At 42.8% G+C, this 21,854-nt stretch overlaps 2 protein-coding genes across 9 annotated transcripts in view; one reads left to right on the top strand and one right to left on the bottom strand.

The window, feature by feature from the left end:
* Positions 1-1,457, bottom strand: part of MIER1 (MIER1 transcriptional regulator) — a 43,402-nt gene extending 41,945 nt beyond the window's left edge. Inside the window, exons 1-3 of one of the 7 annotated variants that reach the window (XM_037404816.1) lie at positions 1,373-1,457; positions 862-911; positions 606-751 (exon numbers count right to left, since the gene is read on the bottom strand). Coding sequence is in view for 2 of the 7 variants with exons in the window: in XM_037404815.1 (XP_037260712.1) it covers positions 197-205 (9 nt within the window). In the remaining 5 variants the exon portion in view is untranslated. Of the gene's footprint in view, positions 1-196; positions 345-605 lie in introns of those variants that run through there. The other 6 variants (XM_037404818.1, XM_037404819.1, XM_037404817.1 and 3 more) reach the window with 6 other exon arrangements.
* A 154-nt stretch (positions 1,458-1,611) lies between these two features.
* Positions 1,612-20,662, top strand: DNAI4 (dynein axonemal intermediate chain 4). Of its 2 annotated transcripts, XM_037404813.1 has the most exons (17): positions 1,612-1,841; positions 2,336-2,498; positions 3,363-3,553; positions 5,593-5,702; positions 5,918-6,074; positions 7,548-7,687; positions 8,866-9,024; positions 9,513-9,707; positions 11,044-11,294; positions 12,674-12,760; positions 14,448-14,599; positions 15,651-15,808; positions 16,007-16,128; positions 16,836-16,934; positions 17,579-17,805; positions 18,623-18,776; positions 20,512-20,662. In XM_037404813.1, the coding sequence occupies exons 1-17, from the start codon at positions 1,807-1,809 to the stop codon at positions 20,563-20,565; spliced, it is 2,454 nt and encodes an 817-aa protein (XP_037260710.1). In that variant the 5' UTR covers positions 1,612-1,806; the 3' UTR covers positions 20,566-20,662. The 2 variants fall into 2 exon arrangements, with proteins under 2 accessions (XP_037260710.1, XP_037260708.1); XM_037404811.1 differs by lacking the exon at positions 20,512-20,662 and having other exon boundaries at positions 18,623-19,484.
* Positions 20,663-21,854: the final 1,192 nt, after the last annotated feature.

The following is a 21,854-nucleotide window of genomic DNA, read 5'->3' on the forward strand; positions in this document are numbered from 1 at the left end:
GCCAGGCTCCCCGTCCCGGGGCAGTAGGCCCCGCAAGGGAGCTGGCTGGAGCGCCGGGGCTGCGGGCGCCGGTCGGCTCCCCGTGGCCCGGCGCGGCCTCCCCAGCCCCACAACTAACTTGTGGGACGCTCCGCCCGGCCGCGGCCCCGCGCAACAAGTTCCCGGGCAGGCCCCCGCCCCGCCGCCGCGCTCTCACCTCCGCCATGTTCGCTGCGCGGGCTGCCGGCGGCGGCCGGCGGCGGGCGCGGGGGGGAGGAGGAGGGGCGGGGAGGGGTCACATCGCCGCCGCGGCGGAGGAAGCAGCGCCGGCGGGTCACGGTCTGCGCGGCGGCGGGGAGCGGCGGGAGGGGCCGGCACAGGGAGGGGGCAAGCCAGGCAATACGTCACCGCGCACGGCGCCTCCGCCTCGCCCCCTCCCTGCGGTGCGCGGGAAGCCAGCTGTCAGTCAAGGCGCTGGGCCCGCCCCCGCTGTCAGCCGCGAGGCGGCGGGCCCCGCTCCCGCCCCGGGCGCGGCCTCCTTGGCACGATCGGCTCTGAAGATGAGGCTGCCCCGCGCTGCGCGCCGGTCGCCGTGCCGTGCCGCCTGGCCCCGCAGTCGTACTCACGCGGTGAGCCGCACAGGCGTGGAAGCTGTCTCACCCACGACGAAGCACACAGTGAGGTCCTCAGGGAGCAGCTCTGGAGCCGCCAGCGGGGCTCCTGCCGTGTGTGACACTCGTGGGTGGGCAATACCAACAGCGCTAAGCTGGTCCTATGTAAAGGAAAACAAAAAACAACAAAAAAAAACCCCCACAGCCCCAAAACAGATGTCCAGTCCTAATTCTGCCTGTTTTCCCTAAAACCTTTCCCCGGCCGTCTCACCTGCCCAGGTGCAGTGCTGTCCTAGGGCTGGTACAAGGACACGCACAGTCCTGCAAGGCAAAGGAGAGAGCGCCTGATCCAGAACTCTGGCATTACAAATGCTCTGAAAAGCGGAAGCGCTCTAGGCTGCTCGGTACCTCAGAGAAGGCGGCCTGCCCCCCTCCCCGGGGGAACGCCTGTGCCTGCTCGGCCCCCTGCTTCGGGTCTGCCGGCCTGGGGCGGGGGCCGGCCCGGGAGGCTGCCGGCTCCTGCTCTCCCCCCTCTCAGAGGTGCGCAGACCATTTACGATCTGCAGTTCTCTGCCGAGCCGCTTCTCTGCCAGCAGCTTTTCCAACAACCGCGTTTTAAGTCCTCAAAAATGATCCCCGTGGGCCGATGCTGAAACGAAAGCACCCGCGCATGCAACTTTGCTGACTCAAGCAAATAAGGGGAAAAAAACCCAAAGCAACCAAAAAAGCAGCCACAACAAACTGCCACCGAACCCCTAAACCTCCCCCAAAAAAGCCCAGACCTGCCCCGATCCCCGTCAGCGGGGCCGCGCTTTGCGGCGGGAGCTCCCGTCCCCCCGGGCCGCCGAGGACCTTTGTGCTTCAGTGACAAAGGGGGAGCGGGGGCTGCCGCGGCCCTGACGGCAGGGGAGGAGCCCCGGGCTGGGCGGGGGGCGGGCGCCCCGGGGCGGTGGAGCCGAGGGGCTGGGCTTGGTGGGCGCTCGGTGGCCCAGCCCCGCCGGGCACGGAGAGGGGCCCGGGGACGAGGCGGCCGCGGCCCCGCGGTGAGGCGCGGGTCCCTCCTCAGGCGGGCGGGCGGGGAGGCGACCGCGACCCCCGCGCCGCGGGCCCGGCCTATCGGCGGCGCCATTCTTGGCAGCCAATCCCCGTGCAGCGTCTTCGCGACGCGCTGCCATGGTTACGGCGGGACGCGCTGCCCCGGCTGAGCATCGTCGCCATGCAGGGCCCCGGCCGCGGCCCGCGGCCTCCCCCGTGAGTGGGCGGCGGGGCGGGGGGCCCGGCGGGGCGGGGGGCCGGGCAGCGCTGCCCCGGCTCCAGGCGCGGTGGGCTCCCGCCGGTGTCCCGGTCTGAGCGAGCAGCCGCCGGCAGCGCTGTGGCCCGCCTCGTGCCACCGGCCTCACACGCAGGCCCAGGCTGCATCTCTTACTGCTTTATTGCCACGCCGGTTCCCATTTGTAAGCTTGGCCCAAAAAAAGCAGATACCAGTAAAATGTCTTTTCGGTTTTTACCTTAGAGAAGGCATTGCCCCCACCCCTGTCCCCCTCGCGCTCTGTCACCATTTAACAAAGCCTCCTCAGAAGCTGAACGGACATTTTTGGAAGGAATTACATGATTTCAGGACTATCATCCTGAATGGTTTAAACCTTTTAAACCATTCCCGAAAGTTAAGGGGCAAGTAATGTGGTGCTTGTATTTGGTTGTTTGAATTTTGTTGATTGAAACAGAACTTCTACGGCTGATTTCAGGGTAAGGCAAGGATCAGGAGCGAGTTCTGGTAGCCAAAGACGAGCGAGCATCATAAGTGGCATCTATGCAAATAGAACAGCAAGTTGCAGAATCCAGCCCACAACTTCCGATGGCAGAGCTGTGGACAGGGGGTCTCTTGTGGGTAACAAGTACACTGTGCGGGTGAGAAGCCACTTACACTACTACTAAAAAGTTTTAAAAGTGAGTTATTGCTGATGTTAAGGGTTGTCAGAAAGGAACTGGGAGAGGGAGGAGGAAAGAAAAGGCATGTCTGGAGTTGAAGAGCTGTGGAGAAAGGAAATGATCCAAGAGCTTAATCCATTCTTATATGAAGATGATTAGCGTCCAAAAACAATCTGCAAGAATAATAAAAAATGAGTAACAGTTCTCCACCTAATCTGAGAACTACTTGCTTTCAAGTCTGTGATACATTGACTGTAGCACCTGTTATGTCTTGACCTAAAAAGCAGAAGATTCCCATAACACAATCCAAGAGTAATTTAAAGACCTTCCTGACCCTTCTTACAATAAAATATTTTGAGCAGCATAATAAAAAAGAAGCAGAATTGTCTACCTTGTTGCTTTTGCAGTACTGTTAATTTGACTAGTTACAGTCAATAAGCAACTCCAGGTAGATGGAATACATAGTTATGGAATAAATAAGCTGAAAAAGACACTAGAGCTGACCAAGAAGGAGAAGCTGGTCTGAGAATGAGAATGGAAAAACATAGTTTTTCCAGATATTTTGCAGCCATTTCTATGAAGAGAGTTCCAAAGAAGTTCCAGGCAAAGGCAACAGCCCTCTCAAGGCTGAGTGCTAAAGGGGAACCAGGTATGCAAAGCCCCTCACCTGGTGTATATTGGGCATCATTTGCAGAGAGGGGTTACCTATCTGTTCTGGCAGGTTCCTGCCTAGATCAGGGTCTTCTTTTTATTCCAGATGAGAAAAAATGTTGCAAGTGTCATCAGTGTGACTTGTTTTGGGAACACAGTGAAACTATTATAATTATTTAAATATTTCTTCAGGTTTTTGATGATGAAGGAAAGGATGTGACACCCCATCCACTCTTCTGTTCAGATCCAAATACTGTTGTACCCAGGCAAGGCAAGCTCTTAGCATCAAGTGCTTACTTTGGGTCCAAAGGATCTGTTTTTCTCTCTTCTTTTTCCATGCATCAGACCCCAGGAGTGAATGCTAGTTTAGGTTCATTCGCAAGGTAAGTCAATACGTCTCCTAAATCATGTCTCACAGGGTACCTACCCTGCAACGGCCACACACCTGCTCTTCAGAGAGGGAGCTGGAATAATGGTGCAGGGCTAATAATGATACGCTGTTGTCAAAATACAGAAACATGCCTGTCAGAGTCGCAATTTAAAATTTGAGGAATACTAACAAAGAGAAGAAATGGAATTTGTCAGTACTCATGGCTGTGTCAGAGCTACTGCTGAAGTGCTAACGCATACAGGTGAAAGTAGAGAGCAGCACGCGCCGCTGTGATATTTCTAATTTTACTCAAATTCTCCTTCCTAAAACACATTTTTTTGTGTAACATACCAAAATGGACCATTTTTAGAGGTGGTAATGAGTACCTCACAGTTCAAAATGCAGACACCCAAACTGCAAGTTATGATAGTACCTATACACACGTACGTGACAAAACACCATCTTAAAGGTAGATGAGGTTGTGTTCTGCTTGTCTGAGCAAGGCTGTACAGCTGACAAGGGGCATTTGCACCTCATTAATATACTCCCTTCAGCTACTTCAGATGCTCTCTGCCTTTCCCAAGCTTGTTTTCTCAAAAACTGGAATATATCAATACCTGCTTAGCTGTGGGTATGGAAAAATGATTTGGAAACAAAAGCCCTGGTTTCACTGAAGAGTTACAAATTTATTTTAAAATATTTTGTCTGGTTTAACGATACTTACTCATTCAGTTCAAATACCAAAATATTGTTAACATAATAAGAATCCTACCAAAATACTGTTAACATAGTAAGAATCCTCTCTTTTAAACTCAAGCAAGTTACCTCTGTGATTATGTACATCCATTTCAAAAAACGTTCTTATTCAAAACTTATGAACTAAAACTGCTGAAGTACGCATTTCACTACTTACTAGATTTCATTTACAAACTTTCAGTACAGAGGGAATAAAAGTCAATGGACTTGAGCCATTTTATCTTCGGGCTGACAAATGCCATTAAGTCATGCAAAAGAAGGTAAACAACTATTTGTGTTTTAAATGAAAAACAACAAACCGCATCACTTGATCAAATGGTGTGTACACATTCAAATTGTATGGAGAGGAGATGCTATTTATTTAGTCAAAGGCACTAAAAGACAAGTCAGCACTGAAAAAAAATACAAGTTACAGAAAAGTGTTATTTACTGTTTTCTTTGGCAAAGTTAATGCTGTTGTGATTTCTGAGAAGACTGCTCTTTGAGAACTCTCTTTTTGTCCTGTTTCTTAGGCTAGCTATTATAAAGGATAATCCCAGAGGTAGGGATATTAACCAGGCACAAATACACAGAAAAAAATGACTTAAAAATACAAAGTATCTCCTGAAAAATAAACACAACCTTTTTGGAGAGGAGCTCTTCACTTAAAAGACAAAATGAAATTATTTAACTGTAGTTTTAAATACAAATCTTAAAATTTGTCTTTTTCAAATGCCTTTGGTATATTTATAATTGGTCACACTTAGCTTTTGAGGAAGAGAAAATCTGCTGACAAACCCCCCAACTGTACCCAAGTTTTGAGTTTTACTTCTAGTTATTGCAGCTGTCCCCTCTATGAACTTTACCTATTTTTTTAGAAAAGCAAATCCCTTCACATGAGTTTCTTGTGCATTGCAAAGGCATTTCAGCAGACACAAAGCACCAAAAGATCTAAATTCTGGTTGAGAACAGTGATGTATGCAGGTATGTGTTATCATACAGTAGGTAGCCAACACTTCACATTATTATATGCTAAAAATGAATCTGAGAACTCAATAGCTTCTTTTCCATCAACTATTTAATGCCTCAGGATATACTGTCAGAGGAATTCTTCCTTTTTAAGTCTTTTTCAAACCATTTCATTATCTTCTTGCCTAAGCCTTCTGTGACTTCTTTTACAACACGAGCATCACTGTATGTGCTCTTGCAGCCTTCTGTGGTTTATCCTGGTAAATACCACTGCTATTTTTGTAGTGCTTTGCTATCTGACATCTGGACTCTCACATGCTATTTCTGCTTATTTCTTTGTTACTGAAGGACACATGGAAGCAGCAGTACTTCTATATCAAACACATCGACAACTGAGTCCATACTAGATGAAACAGCAGAACCTGGCTCTCAACAAGATGCAACTGTTAGCTTATCTGGTAAAGAACATACACTGTGTAATTATAGATTTAAACTGTTCTTTGGAGCACTGTGATTTGTGAGACACTCCAGTCAGTGGATGTGAGATGCCCAGCACTTCAAAGGAACTCAGTCCCTCACAAGTTTTGGCTCCTGATTATTTCAATACTTTTAATTTGTCTTTTAAATTTAGAGCAGAAAAGGTCTTGCGTGTTAACATCATGTAATTTTTCAGACGTGCAGGTGAGGCAAGAGGAGATAAAAGAAGAACTGACAGAAGCAGACTTAGATAGGAGAGTGGATATTTACCTCACAGAGACGGAAACTATATGGATATTGGATATGCCATCTGTTGTGGTGTCTGTAGAATCTGAAGATGCTGGAAGAGTTCTGTATGTATATTGGCAGTCATGTACGTGCATGTAGTATGCTCAGCACACCCAATCTCTGCTGGTCACAAAGTCCTGAACTGGCTGCTCGCACATAGGTTCAGTGTTCTGACTGCTACAGTGCATAATTTCACCTTTGTTTAAAGCCATACTGGGCTCAAGTCTCTGTTTTGCGACAAGACAGCCTACAACTCCATCTTGTCGATCAAATTCATACCCTCTTTCACTGATAACTTAAGGCAAATTAGCAAAAGCAAGGGATAGTGACAAGAGAAGAACACACAGGGCCTGGGGGAAAGAGAAGATGGAGAAGCACGGTATACATGAATTACACAATTTAATTTTAATGAAAACAGAAATTGCAGACCTCTGCTTTGATTCTTTGTGTAGCTTCACAGCTAATCATTTATTGATAACATATATATAAACAAACTAGGCAGGCCTTGGCTTCCTCTGAAGCTCTTCACAGTGTTTCTAGCTAGAAGAAACCTCACCCCACCACAAGTGACCTTTCCTGTTCAAATGTTGTGTCTCTCCTTAGTTGCATCTAGTGTATTTCCACTTCAGTGTCTCCTCCCTGGACTACCATGAACTTTGGTAGGGAGTTAACACAGAACACATAGGTTTTTGGCTTACTCCCAGGAGCTGACTGGGACAGAGTACAGCAAAGCTGTCTCCATGATGGATGTCAGACAGATAAACTTGTCACACAGCTTTTGTAGCTGCAGGCCCCAAGGCCTGGGATGCAGTGTACTGCAGCTGGCAAGTCAAACAATTTACCCGAGTGAGTTTTTTTCTGCAAATCTGCACACAAAATTCATGGTAGGACTCCAACCCACACTGTCTGTGAATCACACTGGTGTGATTTTGGAGAAGAAGGAAAAGGAAGAGCATCTTATCAACCAGGCTTAGCTGGAGTATGCAGCACATATTGCCAGCTGCATAGGAACAGACAGGGACTCTCCCTGAGCACAGCAAGCAGTTTGTGGAGTGAGGCTGGGCACAATCTATGTCCACTGCTAGAATACTGAAGCCAAAATAACAGAAAAAAAATCACAGTTCCCACTGACTATTCCTACAGAACCTGAGGGCTGGACAAAATAGAAATGTACTAGTTTTGTTTTTGTTGCTTGGATGCACTGCCTTTCACTCTCAAGTGATGGGAGCTACGTATTTCTGAGCTCCCCTGAATTTTACCAAAGTGCAAAGGTAGTTGGAATGGGGATTTCTGCTGGTGCCTACCTCTACAGGCCATTTCTGGTTTAGAGAAGCATCAAAAGGTCAGAAAGAGCTGCTGAAAGACAATATGGAGAATGAAATAAAATGTAGCAATCAAAAAAACCCTGAGCAGTCAATTGATGATATGAAGCATCCTCTCCTGTTCAACTTGTGGTTAAGCACACTGAGAAGTTGAATGCAAATATTTTTCAGAAGGTCAGTATGCAACTTTTTTTTTTTTGTTTTTCTCCCTTTGAGGGAGAGGAATAGGATCTACGTTGATACTTGCAAAAATAGACCTGGTAATGATTGCTTTGTACAAAAAATGATGCAAACCATTAATGGAGCTGCAAAGAACAAGGAAGTGCAATGTGACAAAATCATCATGGAAGATAAAGGTAAACTTTCCAAGTACCATATAGGAAAGGGTATTTAATAGGAACAGGCTCTCATTTACTACATTGTAGCCTTGTTAAGTTTGGTTTGTTATTAGATTCAGTTTACTTATTAGATACGTATTTGGGAAAACTCCAGCATATAGCTAGATTGTGGGACCTCAGAAGACTCCCCACGCGCAGGTAGGATACTGAGGAAAGGGTCTTTTTTTCCTTATTCCATCTCTAAACAAGAAAAGATGTTTCCTCAACTTTCATTTCCAGAGCTTTAAGTTCAGATAGGTGAATGTGATTTGTGGCGACCTTTTCGGCCCCTCCTAAAACATGAACATTGGTGCTGACACACTGTACCCATTGCAATGTAACAGTCATTATGCTGTGTCCTGCCTGCCTCAGCACTTTGCAAGCATAGTGTGATACTTAGGAGGCAGAACACCTAATGCTCAACTATGCTCTTGAAATATGAAAGGACACAGTTCCCTTTTCCCCGCCTTTCCAGTGACACTGGTTTCTGTTTCTACTTGCCATAATGCAAAAAAGTGAACCTCTATTAAGAGATTTTAAATCTTGGGGGAAAGCTGAAAGTCTTGGCAGTCTCACAAGATAGATTTAATTTTATAAAATATTCAACCCCAATGCTCTGAAATAACTATAGAGGAATATCTAAGTTTTAGATGTGTGTGCTGAGCTTTGCCTCTCTACGGACATCTTTTTTTTGTGTAGGAGGCCAAAGAAAACGATGGGGAATGCTGTTCCAAACATTTTTCCTTTGTGTTTATTAGTGTATGCAAAATGAGTAAAAAAAAAAAAAGTAAAATAGATATTAATCTGATTTGAAAACATATCTTCCCCTTTTTTGTGTGCCTTGAGCATCAGCAGGGCTGGTTCTAACCCACGTTTGAAAAGCTGAGCACACACAGGCAGGGTTACAGAGCACCGTTTCACGGGGAGATGGCCCTGCTGAAGGGAAGCCACACACCCAGAAGACCCTGACGCAGCTGCTGCAAGCATGCAACAGATGTTGCTACAGCCTTGTCTGACCCTCAGTTGGTTTCAAAGCCCCTCTGCCAAACAGTTGGGAGCGTAGTACAAAAAGGAAATATTTGCTCAACCATATGTAGTCTTTCATAACAATGTACCAAAACACGCGACTTGTATAATAGAGTCTAATTCATTTTTAGGGATGACCGTCACTTCCTGGGACTTGTATGACTCATTTAATGTATTGGAAATAGAACCTAGGTCAAAAGCAGAAGGGAGCAGAGCCACAGCTGGGAAAAGCAGCGAATCTCATACAACTGAAGAGCACGATCAGACTATGCCTGTCTCTTCTGACAGAGGTAACATTTTTCTGGTTTTACATTTCTGCTGTGTTTTCATCCTTCTAAACCATGCATATCACTACGTTGTGTGGTGAAAACTATGTGAAGAAAATGCTGGGTCTGGCTGTCTGGCACTTGAAAAAGCATCTTCTAAAGAATCTTGGACAGGTCTGCACTGAGACCTTTTCTGCATGATGCTGCCATAAATCATCTTAAATAAAGATAAATAGTTAATACCAGCGAACTTTGTCATTGACTTGGAATGGTAAAAGCAAAACAGCAATCATGAAAAATTCCTGAAGTATCTCATCATACTGAGTATTTCAGCAATTAAAAAACCTCAAAATTAAAGCAAGAAGAATTAATATTGGAAGTATTTTTTGATGAGGATAGATTCTTCTATGCTTTTTGCAGGTGGAGGAGGAGGAGACTTCTTATCCCCTTGACTTTTACGTGCAAAGTATCATCATGTTAAAGCTGTTTTTTCCCCTATTATCTGTTGTCAGGCAGCACAACTTCTGCTATAATGATTTTGGAAAATGCTGTTCTTGCCAGAATCCATGAAGAGGAGGAATGCCATTCAGAAGCTATATTAACATCAGAAAACTTTCAGCAGGATTTATTTTTCATGGAGAGGATTCTAATGGAGAATATTTTTCAACCCAAACTTGCTGCTTATCGGCAGTTTCCTGTCCTTACAGGTTTGTTTCTTGTTGGCTACCCTGTTTTCAGCACAAGGCTTTGCATGCTATTGAACATCATGGATTTACGACCCTCACTGAATGCCTTTACAGATGACAAGTAATTTAAGAAATAAGACAAAGGAAAGGAGAGTTTATGAGATGTCAACATGAGTGTTGCAGTTTTACACTCACTTTAACAGACATTCCTACCATACTTAGTGCAATGAGTTCTGAGCTGGCTCATCTCCCCTTATCACCACAGAGACTTACTGAAAATATTAGCCAAACTTGTTTCCTGACAGTTAAGATACAAATTAATTCTACTGCTTCTCCAACCATTTTTTGTATTGGAATGTCTTTTACAGTTTATTTATTTATTTATTTTATAAGGAAACTGATGGTAAACAGAAGTTTTAGCCTGATAGATTTTCAGTGTCTAAAATAAAGTACATTCATTGCAGACTGTAAGAGGCATTACCTGGACCCAAGTGCTAAGTAATATTTTACCTTTTACAGGAGTTCCAAGTTAACACAGGGATTTAAAAAAACAAGGCAGATTCACACTCCTTTTATTGTATTGTACCTCTTTGTGTCATAGAGAGTTTCAGTTTCTCAGGCAATGAACCTGTTATATTCAGTCACTCTTCGGGAACTAGCTACAGCTGGAGCACGATACCAGCCAGGAGGACTTTTGTTCTGACAATATGGCAGTTACTGTGTTCCTATTTTCTTAACAGTGATCTCAGATCAATTTAAGATTACATTTGCATTACATGCACATTACATGTGTGTTACATGCAAATATGTATACATAAGATTACAATTATGCACATTACATAAAATAAAAGCGTGAGTAAACAAAAAAATACATAGCAAACAGTCTAAAAATGTGCTCTACACATTTTTCCCAAGTAATGAGCAACTTATTACAGCATCATGTAACTTAGCTACAGTGTTACAGCATCAATGCATAAGCGTGGCTCTTTAAAATTTGGCACCTAGTGTGAAAAAAATACCTGTTTAAACAAATTTTTAAGTACAAAAGATTAGAAACTTTCCAGGTGGGGAGTGGACATAAGTTCCTAACTTGTTGCTGCATAGCGGAATCCACTCATTAAACACCTGGGGCATAGCTGGCTCACAACAGCCTGATCCAGCCATCTTCTGTGTCCCTATATCAACATTTTAGCCACAGTTTTAGAAGTTAGGATGTCTAAATTCCTCAACCCTTCACTTCATATTTTTTTTCTGCAAAATAGTTGCTGAAAGGTCACATTTTTCTTCTGATGTGAATGATTGGAGTTAGATAAGTGAAATGTTACTACTCAGGCTCTACGATATTTGTGTATTTTAGATCCTGACATTACACCAGACACTGGTGGTACAGTAGCAGCTGTGAAAGTAGCAAAACCGGAAGAGCAGGACAAGGAAAACAAAGATAAGGAAAAGCAAAGGGAAGCATTAATTGACCCATCAATTCTGTCAGATCTGAATAAAACCCCAGAAGAAATTGTACCTCCCAGGCTGGAATGGCTGTGGTCATATGCATGTGAATTAACTAACGGTCACAGTGTGAGCAGTATGGCTTGGAGCAAAGTAAACCCAGTGAGTTAACAAATCACTTCTTCTAAGCTGTTTACAAAATGGTATAAGCAATTGTTGGTAGTAATAAACTCCTGATTTTTATGTATTTTGTTGGGAGGGATCTCTGAGCAATGGATCCATCCCTACAGTCAGGCAGGTTGTCTTTGCATCCCGCCCTCTGTTATTTTGTCCTTCCATGTAACAATATTGTTGCATTATTCTATAGGCTGGATAGCCACACTAGGCTTTTCCTACAAATGTACCACAACAGCTTTAATCAGTCCAGAATTTAATTTAATTGGGCCAATTCACCAATGTCAGTCACCTGAACAATAATGTTAAGATAATAGATTTGGTCTGTTATAGAACTGGAAATTGAAATTTAAACCACTACTACTAAACTTTATCACCATTGATGAAATTTATCCATCATGTTTAGATACCACATCTTGGTTTCTAATAGTAGTCTCCCAAGAAAGCAGCATTCATCAAACTTTAAGGGTAAGATGCATAATAACAGGCACAAATTTCTGAGCAGCTGGCCCAAGTTTATTTAATTCAGTTTCAGTGGAGGTGAGAATGACTCAGACACCTCTACTTTCAGAGTAATGTAAGGCTCAGTTTTTCCAACGGAGCTCTCGTATGGCCACGAGAAAAATACTGAATGGAAGGTAAAAAGCAAGGGAGGATGAGAAACATAAAACCAGTAACATTGCTCTAAGGGGAAAAAAAAAAAAGAGAAAACAAAGACTACTTCATACTGTTAGTACACCAGATCCCCAGCTATTATAAAGTTGGACACATTTCCAGACTTCAGCTTTAGAATTATAGGGCAAACAAATACTTACTTTTAAAGTGTTAGTTTCACAAACTACTTGTTGTTTGTAGGAAAAAAAATTAATGGAGTTGCAGACTAAAGTCTTGCCGCTGTTTCTTACTTCTGCTTATGGAAAGGAATGAACAGGATTGGACCACTGGACCCCACTGTAGAGAGCTAAAAGCTAGGAGTTTGAGGTGGTCACTGAAGCTCCTTTTTCAGCTGACGTTGAGAGAGAAAAGTAGAAGTATTACTGTGTATTCCATTAAAAACTGCACATTAAAATATGGTTATAGAATAATTTGTATTGATCTCTGGAAAGGGACATATGTTTATGATGGCCAGAGAGGGGTCATTGCAAACACACTGACAATGACTATGAATGCATTTTTAGTTGAACCAGTTTCCAATATTCTAGAAATTCTGTTCTTCTTGTGTGTCATTCTACTCACATATGACACAAGCATTATTTTTCCAGACTTTGCACTGAGAGTCACTATTAACTGAAAGTTGTCTTTTAGAAATATACTACTGAACTTCAAGTTAAACTGAGATACATATATCTGTTAATCTGTGCTTTTAGGATCTTTTAGCTGTTGGTTACGGGGCGTTTAATTTTAAAGAACAGAAGAAAGGCTTGGCTTGCTGTTGGTCATTGAAGAACCCCATGGTAATGAGCTGCCCGTTGGTTTTCTTTTTTTTTCTTCAGTGTATTTTTCTGCTTTATTTATTTCCCTCTTCCTGTTTCCAAAAGCAAGACCTAGCCAGTAAGGCTGAATTTTCTAGCCCAAACCACACATTTCAGGAAAACAGATTCCAGCCACCACACCTAGCGATGTGCTCAAATCTTGACCCAAAGAAAGTGCCTGTAGGAAGCAGTTTAGTTTCTGTGCCTATTGGTCCTCTCGATTAACACTTCCAACAGAGGTGCTGACTATGCTGGTGGTTTGGTAACACAGACATGTGTTGACAGGGACTACACTCATTGCACACAGGCCATCAAACAACTAGGAGATGGTTACAACTCTCAGGTAGTACCAGGCTATGCTAGGCAACTTAGCAATGCAGACCTCTGCATCCCATTTCCAATCCCTAGAGTGACCTACCCAAGTCCATAAATCTGTTTCATTATTACTGTGGGTAGACCCAGGTGCGTAGAAATTATTTTCTAGACTGGAAAAGTATTGAGCACATCAAATGTGAAAATAAATTAATTTACCATTTGTTTCTCAAAATCTATAGACAATTTGTTCAATACTTCCTAACTCTCATTACAGAGAATATCTGTTTTAAATTTAAGGATTATCCTTTCCAATGCATTTTCTGTTGCACCATGAAATTCTGTTAGGCTGAAGGAAAAACAACAACAACAAAAAGTATTATCTAATCCAACTTCTCATAATATGGTCAAAAAGACAGTAGATTTCACAGATGTAATATTTACATCTTTACATACCCACCTGAAAGGTGATCCTTTTCAAAGGAGCCATTTTTCCAAAAAGTCTTGGAAATCTCGGTTCCAAAGTGACATGGTAAAAACCATCTGATTGCCATCGACTTACACAACTTCAGTTTGGTTTGGTCTACAATTTCACTTGGCCAAACTTGTGTATTAAGACTGATTTAAATCACAGAGTCAAATCTTTAATGTGTATTTATCAAGTCAGTAACAGTCAAATACTCCTGTGATTCCCTGATGTCACCAAGTCCCTAACATTAAGAAATATGACCTGGCATGCACGCTGAAATACAGTTATTCGCAAACACACACTCTACCACTTCCCATTTTGAGAGCTCAGTACAGTGACTTCAGGGATTCGATCTCATAACAGAGCTGAATCAGTTCTTTGGTTACATGGAGAAATTGCATGAAAATAGCAGTTTACAGGTTACCTGAAATATGTTAGATTGCATTTTATCTTCAGCTAAGTTTCTGTAATTGGAAAGGTACTTACTTTCATACTAAGAGATAGAAAACAACTGGACAAATTTTCCAAAATGCCAAGTTTGTTTTAAAAAGAAAGAAAACAAATCAAACAGAAGTCTCACACTGTACTCATATAGCTGAATCTTGGAGAATGGGATTTTTAGGTATTTGGTTTAGAGTAGGCCCATTAACTTATATTACAGTGTCATATTTCTGCATAGTCTTTATTTTTCCTAATTTTATCAGTTGCAGCAAGTAATAAACTGAACCATGTAGAATACAGTACCTAATTTCTGTCCAGAAGTAGTTACTATGGTCATCAGCACTTGAATCTTCCAGCAGAGCCTCGCAAATTAGTATGTAGTGTTGAGAAGACCAAGGTAAGTTAAGAAACTAACTTAAAACATTCTTGTATTTTTCTACTGGTCAGTGGCCAGAGCGTGTTTTCCAGTGTGAGCATGGTGTTACTGCTTTGAATTTTTCTACGGCAAGCCCAAACCTTTTAGCCATTGGCACGTACGATGGTTCTGTTGCAATCTATAACGTACAGAGTTGTAGTGATGCCGCATTTTTGGACACCAGGTAAGGCTATGATTTCTCATCTCCTCCCACCTTGGTCATGTCTTAGCAAATAACAAATAAAAGAATATCCACAACTAAGGAGCTGAGGGAATAGTAGGAGTCTTGATAAGCAAGGCTTGTGAATGCTCAGGGACGTTGCACAATTTTTTCATTTCCAATTTCTGTCAGTGTCTTCCAGTTTTGACTGGAAATGCCTACATAAACCATACTCTCAAATATGAGAAATTTTTGGAGCAAAACTGCAAACACAAAGACTTATGATAGTGCACAAATGCCTGGAAGGGCCGGAGTGGGCCAGCGTGACTTTTCCCATTCACCTATTCACACCAATACAGCCAAATCCTCAGATGCTGCCATCCTCTGCACTGCCAACATTCTGTATTCTTATTTCTGCCGATAAATGCTTACATTAACACCACGGGTCCTTATTTGGGGTTTGAAACTCCCTGCCATTGTTGGTGCACATACAAAGTGAATTCCCCATGTTTGAAAGATGAAACAAATGAGTACTATGCTCTGACTTTTTAAGAAAATGCAGCAAGTTACCACCACATATCATTTTATACTCCATGTATTAACATAACCCCAGATAATGCATCTGTAGGGGAGACCAGCAGTAGCTTTTGGTGTTTTCTCACCAATTCCACTTGACAAAAAAGTCAAGACCATCAGAAAAGGTGAGGGAAAAGCAGGAATTAAGAAGAAAATAAGAGAGGGTGACCAGGGAGACATTTACCTTAAGGGCAGCTCCCCGGGTCTAGGGCATTGTCCTACAAGGTGCAGACTGATTTCATGACTCCAGGTATCAATGAAAAGTGTGTCAGCACATAAACACTGCTGAAACAAAATATCAAACATGTTTGATAAAAGAAAAAAAAAAATTCCTGGAGAACAAAGCCAATGTTCAGATTTCTTTTTTTTTTTTTAGAGACAAGCTAAACAACATTTTTGTTGTAAGACTTGATGTTCATTACAAAGTGGAAGGTTAATTATTTTTCAAATAGATTGTCTTGTCTTTGTTCATATTTATCATGTGCATCTTTTGTCCCAGTGAATCTTCAAATAAACATACAGGTCCTGTATGGCAACTGAGGTGGGTGAAACAGGACAGAGGTGCAACAGGAGATGGCAAGAAAGAGAGATTAATCTGTATCTCAGCAGATGGCCGAATAACTGAGTGGCTTATACAGAAAAGACTGGATTGCACTGGTAAGCATTTTCCCCTGCAGCTTCTCTGCAGAGGGATAATACCTGAAATTGCAATTGCTTCATTTTATTTCAGGTGACATTCTTTATACTAGTTACATGCACAAAATATTTAAGAGCTGTTGAGCACTCCAAAGAAGCAGGAGTTATTTATAGCACTGTCACATACCTGTTTGACAAAAAATCCTGCTATTTGCACAGATCTCATGAAAATAAAGCGAACAGAAAGTGAGAAGAAAAAATTACCAGGTGAGAAAGAAAGGAAAAGCGAAGTTCTGATATCTCAACATGCAGCTGGAATGTGCTTTGACTTCCATCCAAAGGTAGGCTCAGAAAGTCCACCCTGGCTAAAGTATTATCCAGGCAAACTATGCAGCAGGGGTGAGATCCTCAGCTGGAGCTACTTTAGTATACACTACCCTGGGGTTTGGCACTGGTATTTAAAGCATATTTAGTTCTGAAACAAATTGCTTCTTATCCAATAACAGTTTTACCCTAAATTGATGATATGGTAAGCCATGCAAGTAACACCCATCCATACGTGAAAAACTTTATCATTTCAGCCACGTTACTCACACTTGCTTGGGCCAGATCCGAGGGTAGCTTTCCTCTGTGTGTCCGTCAAATCAGTGAGAATTTGTTCAGCATCTCCCAAGGGTAGAGCTTAGATGTTTGTGCCTCTCCTCTTTATCCAGCTGGATATTTTGTCCACCGAGCCTTTGAAGAATTCATGTCTTTGCCCGTGTGGATTGCAGAAAGTCTGAGATTTTCAGGAGTCAAAAATCACAGCATATGTTCTGCGTAGATGGAGAAAACACACACCGCAAATCTGATCCATTCTGGCACCACTGTATCACTGCACATACACCTCTGCAGCACACATGCAAGCAGCCCAATGCACAACATTCTGGCAACTCCACCTTAGCTCTTCAGGGGACTGTCACTGACAAACTCATCCAGTCCTTTATAGATTTTTAGTTGAGTGATAAATAGATTAATTCAACTTAGACTACTTCTGCCTTTCTTTCAGGATACTAATTTTTATCTTGCTGGAACAGAAGAGGGTCTTATCCACCAGTGTTCTTGTTCATACAATGAGCAATTTCTAAAGACATACAGAGGCCATAAGGTGAGTGATACATAGAAGAAGTAATGACAGCAGGAACTGTTCAATTCAGTTCACAAATGTAATAGTTTCTTTGCTTATATTTACTAAAGAGGACATCTGCAACAAAAGAAACCTCAACTTCTTTTCTTATATTAGGAAGGAATTCCCATAGCATGAAGCATCACAGCCTTACAGGATTACTTTCTACATAAAAAGGATATTATTTTTTTTTTAGGTAATTTATTAAAACTTGTACTACAAACTGTTTTCAAGCTTTAGTCCTGGCTTTATTTTAAGAAAACAATCAGTAATTTTGCCCTGCAAACCACAGTTAAATAGTGTTACCTCTGAGAGAAAGGTGGCAGAACTTTCACAGCACCTCTTGTTTTGAAAGTCTCTGCCTCATCCATGAAGCTGCCATTTCAGCATAAGCTGCTCCTAACAACATGTGGAGGGACAAAATCAGCTGAATGCTTTTTACTCCTAAGATCTTATCACATCTGCTGCTAATTTTCTGTGGGTAGACAACACATAATGCTGGTGTTGCTATTAAGGTCATAGGACAGTCCGAGATTTCCACGAAAGGTCACTATTAAAAACCATTCTGTGAGGCTGTAGTTCCAGAATAACACAAAGATGTTTTTTCTTTCTTCTCAAACACCAAGGGTCCTGTGTACAAAGTCGCCTGGAATCCATTCAGCAGTGACATGTTCCTAAGCTGCTCTGCAGACTGGAGCATTATTTTATGGCACCAGGATTCACAGATGCCCATTTTAACTTTCAGTTCCACCACTGCTTTTGTTCATGACATTATGTGGTCTCCAAAATCAGCCTTCATATTTGCAGCAGTGAATGAAAGCAGAGCAGAAGTCTGGGATCTTAGTGTCAGCATGTAAGTAACTACCTATTCTCAAAGAAGATTCTGAAACTTAACAGCACAAAGGCTACACATTATTGCCTAATCTGTATTGTTATCAGATCATGACAACTCCATGCCATTTGCTTGCTTAGTTACTGAAAGTATTGCATTTTGAAATTCTCATTTTGTAAAAGCAGATGGTAGTTACCAGAGCATTGTGATTATAAGAGGAGGAGCTGGATGCCTCATGGTATAGATAAAGGGCAAAACTGCCTTTTTTCTACAGAAATCATACATTCTACCACTGCCTTAGTAAAAAGGGAAAATAATAAAAGTGAGCTACTTTGGAACTTTTATAAAGATAAGATGGCCAGAAGTTCAGATACCTCTCATGTTTTCCCAGTACTGTAAAGTAGGTGCCCATTGCACGAGCAGCTGAGTCAGTCGGTGGCCTGGTACTGCTGATCTGCACTATTTAATAGTAATGACAGCACGAAGCCCACAGTGGAGTAGGAGGCCCACCAAATCTTGTGGTAGCAAAAAGGAAATTATTCATATAATAAAAATATTAACAACCATACATATTAGGCAATAGGGTAGATTTCAGGCAACCAGGGTATCTTAGTTAATAGTAGCTGGGATTTTTGTTCTGGTAGAGACCAAACAAAACACAGCCTCACTTCTTAGTTTCTGAGTTAATCTAGAACATAAAAAGTAAAAGATGCAACCTTTATCAGGCCTGCATTACTGCTAGACTCTACACGATAGTAAATGCAAATTTACCTGTTAATTTAATTTACTCAGGCAAATGCAATGTTACCTATTAGTTCTTGCCTCCGCTGGGTTGCAGCTTGAACCCCGTGATCTCTTACTCTGCCAGCCCAGGAGTGAAGTTCACATCTGCACTCTTTGCTAAGAATGCCAACTGCCTTCTCGTAGGAGACAGTAAAGGAGAAGTTGGTGTGTTTGAGCTGCAGAACCTGGCTGATCCCACCAGTAATAAGGTAACTGCATGCCTGTCTGGTACTTCATTCCTCAGAAAGGGGCTTCTGTTAAAGATCTAGCTAATAAATATTGCAATAGGTGGAATCAGACATAATTCTAGAACCAGGTTAAAACCTGAGGCGGTTCCTGCTCTTTTGCATGCCATACCACTAGAAACTTCAGGTGTCACTTGATGGCAAATGCAGAGGCTGGCCACAGGTGGGTTTGGGAGGGATCCTCGGGGCAAGGGCAGGAAGGTGGAGCTTCCTCTGAAGCCAGTCTGCAGGTGGCTGCATTTGGCAGAATGCCCTTGCCTGCTGACAGTGCAGGGATGACGTGCCCTCTCCTGGCCACCACCAAGATAGTCTCGCTTTGTTGGTGTCAGCAAACCCGTTAGCCCTTTGGCCTTCACTCTTTCAGAAGCCACTACTTATCCTGGTGAGGCCTTTTCTGTCCTAGATGACATGTGAGCATCTGACTTGCTTTACAACTAGGTTCCTTTCCCATCGTACCATTGCATAGATTCCACGTCAGCAGCAGGGTAAGAGATGACTGATGTCAACTTGATGTCAACTGTGAATCCCTGCTGTTCACTTTTGCATAAACAAGGGCTAATTGAGGCTCAAAGCCCCACTGGACCCTCCCTGCCTGGTCCATGCTACAAAATTCTGATGTCACCCCGTGTACTCCAGCCCCAGGTGGATCCCTCCTTCTGGGATCTACCTGCAGGTGGCCGGCAGCCCCGGGCTGCACCTCTCCCTTCATCTTTTCAGCTTTGGCTGATTTGGGTTCCCAATCTGTCAAGTGGGACTGTCACTTTCTAAAATTTCTTCAGAGTTAGATGGTGCAAAACACTAAACTTCAGCTGGAGAGAACAAAAATGCTGATATTAGACTAACCTTCTTTCTTAGGGTATTAAGGATTAATAATTCACAACTGTCAGCGTTGCATTTAGAAACTCTGGTAATTACCAGCCTCATTTGCCAAGTGCTGTAAATCACAGAGCAGAAAGATATTTCCCCTAAAAACTAAAAGTGAGGCCATTGCTATTAAACTTAGAAAATAAAATTGGTGGGGACTTTTCCTACAAACCACCATGAAACAACACAACCCCTCTTCTGAGCAGAGAAGTTCCTCAGTTAGTAAGGGTATAGGGATCATTTTCTGGGTATGTCACCGGAACAGGACTAAAAATATCAGTGCTCAATTTCACCGACTTTGGGCACATGGTTCCTGAGTCTCAGAGCCTCACCAGCCAGAGGCAGCCCCGCCTTCCAGAATCATCCATTGCTTTCACTCCCTTTTCTGATAACAGCAAGGCCTTCCTAGGCTTAGGTATGTAGGAGGCTCAGCACAACAGGGTATACACTACAACTAACGCTAAAGGGAGATAAGTACTTCAGGGGCAATCACATCTAAGTACAGCTACCATACAGATATCATCTTGAAAATTAATTTCCTTTATAAGCAAGATACACATTCATATACCACTTAAGTACAATGCTACAAATGCAATCCAAACAGGCCTGGGAAAAAGTGCTATTTTCAAGGAGCCCTGTCATGTCAGAAGAAAGCACAGTATCAGCAGAATTCTGAAGAATCAGTAGACATAATACAAACTACCTTTGCCTGCTTTCTGGATGACTATTGCACAAGCAATCCTGTTCTCAGTTCGTAAATAGGAATTTTGGATCACTGCACGTCTTATACTGCAATTGCCCTGTCATACAGCTCTTTTTTCCTCTTGTTTTACAGGCTGATACCTTACATGACATAATTGGTCCTGCTAAGCTCTTGAGCAGTAGCTAAATGATACCCCTTCTCAGCTGGTAAACAGCAAGAAATATTTACTGTATGTAGTATTAACAGAAACTGTTATTCTTTTTCAATCATTAAAATCTCTCTTTGAAACCATATTGGGTAGAAACGTCTTTCAAATGCTCCAAGTTTTCCTCTGGAAGTCCCCCTTATTAGACAAACAGCATTAATACAGAGGTGACCTTCCCTATAATGCAGATAAGGTAACAGAAAGGTCTCTCTAGTATTTTCTCCTTGGGATTTTTTGCCTTGGGTTTTGGTTTTTTTTTTTTTCTCCAAGGTCTTTCCTCCTTGTGTTACTCAAAAAGCAAAAATGCCAAAATCACCTCCTGTCCAAGCCACTCCATAGTACAGCCTGAGTCATTACCAGATGCAGTCTGCATTTTCCCCGTGAAATCACGCAGTAAATGAATGGACTTTTCATGAGATCTGTCTTGTCCATCATCCCATAAACCACTGTTGAGAGTGAATACTCAGCTCTGAGTGGTGTCAGGTGCTCCTGTGAGCTGCAGATCATCCCACACCAGGCAAAAGTAGAGACCAACTTTTTCAACCTCTGACAGATTAGGATAATGTAAATTTGTGGTTTAAATTCACTCTATTCCACACTGACGCTTTTCTGAAAGCTCCTCGCACAAGGTAACAGTGTGGTCCTGGAGCAAGGATTGACTTTCGCAGCTCTGGAAGCCAGATCTGTGGTTTTTGGGAGTCCATCACCTCTCCTAGCCCACCCCCAGCAGCAGGAGAGCCAAAAGCTGCTGGGAACACAGCTCAGGCCTGTGTTGCTGTTGGAAGCAGGTGGCATTCAGCTGTCTGTGCTGTCTTTTTCGGGGGACAGTTCTGAAGAAACAGAAAAAAGCACCCAGCAAGCCACCAGCTGGACTGTGGTGTCTCGGAGGACGTTCAGAGACTGACTGCTCACAGAACATACGGAGCATCTCTGCAGAGGAGTAAGAAGATGATGTAGGCTATAGCTCTATAGCCTGACCAGTGTGGCCTGGATCCCCCGTCCCAGGAGCTAGGTGATAGGAAAGCTTGGCAGTAAAGCGCTCTGCCAACTGATGGAGCAATAGCTGCCTGCTCTTGAAAGCATTATGTAGTGAGAGGTGTATTTTATAGATACAGAATGTTCAGACTCTCTTGTTAGCCTGACAGTAAACATCCAACGTTTAAACACATCACTGAAGCTAAAGATCATTTGTGATGCATTAACATTCACTTCCTCATGTTCCACACATTTTACAGTGAACATGTGAGCTTACCCTTGACATAAAATTAAT

The sequence above is a fragment of the Falco rusticolus genome, chromosome 11 (genome assembly GCF_015220075.1).
Source record: "Falco rusticolus isolate bFalRus1 chromosome 11, bFalRus1.pri, whole genome shotgun sequence".
Lineage (NCBI taxonomy): Eukaryota > Metazoa > Chordata > Aves > Falconiformes > Falconidae > Falco > Falco rusticolus.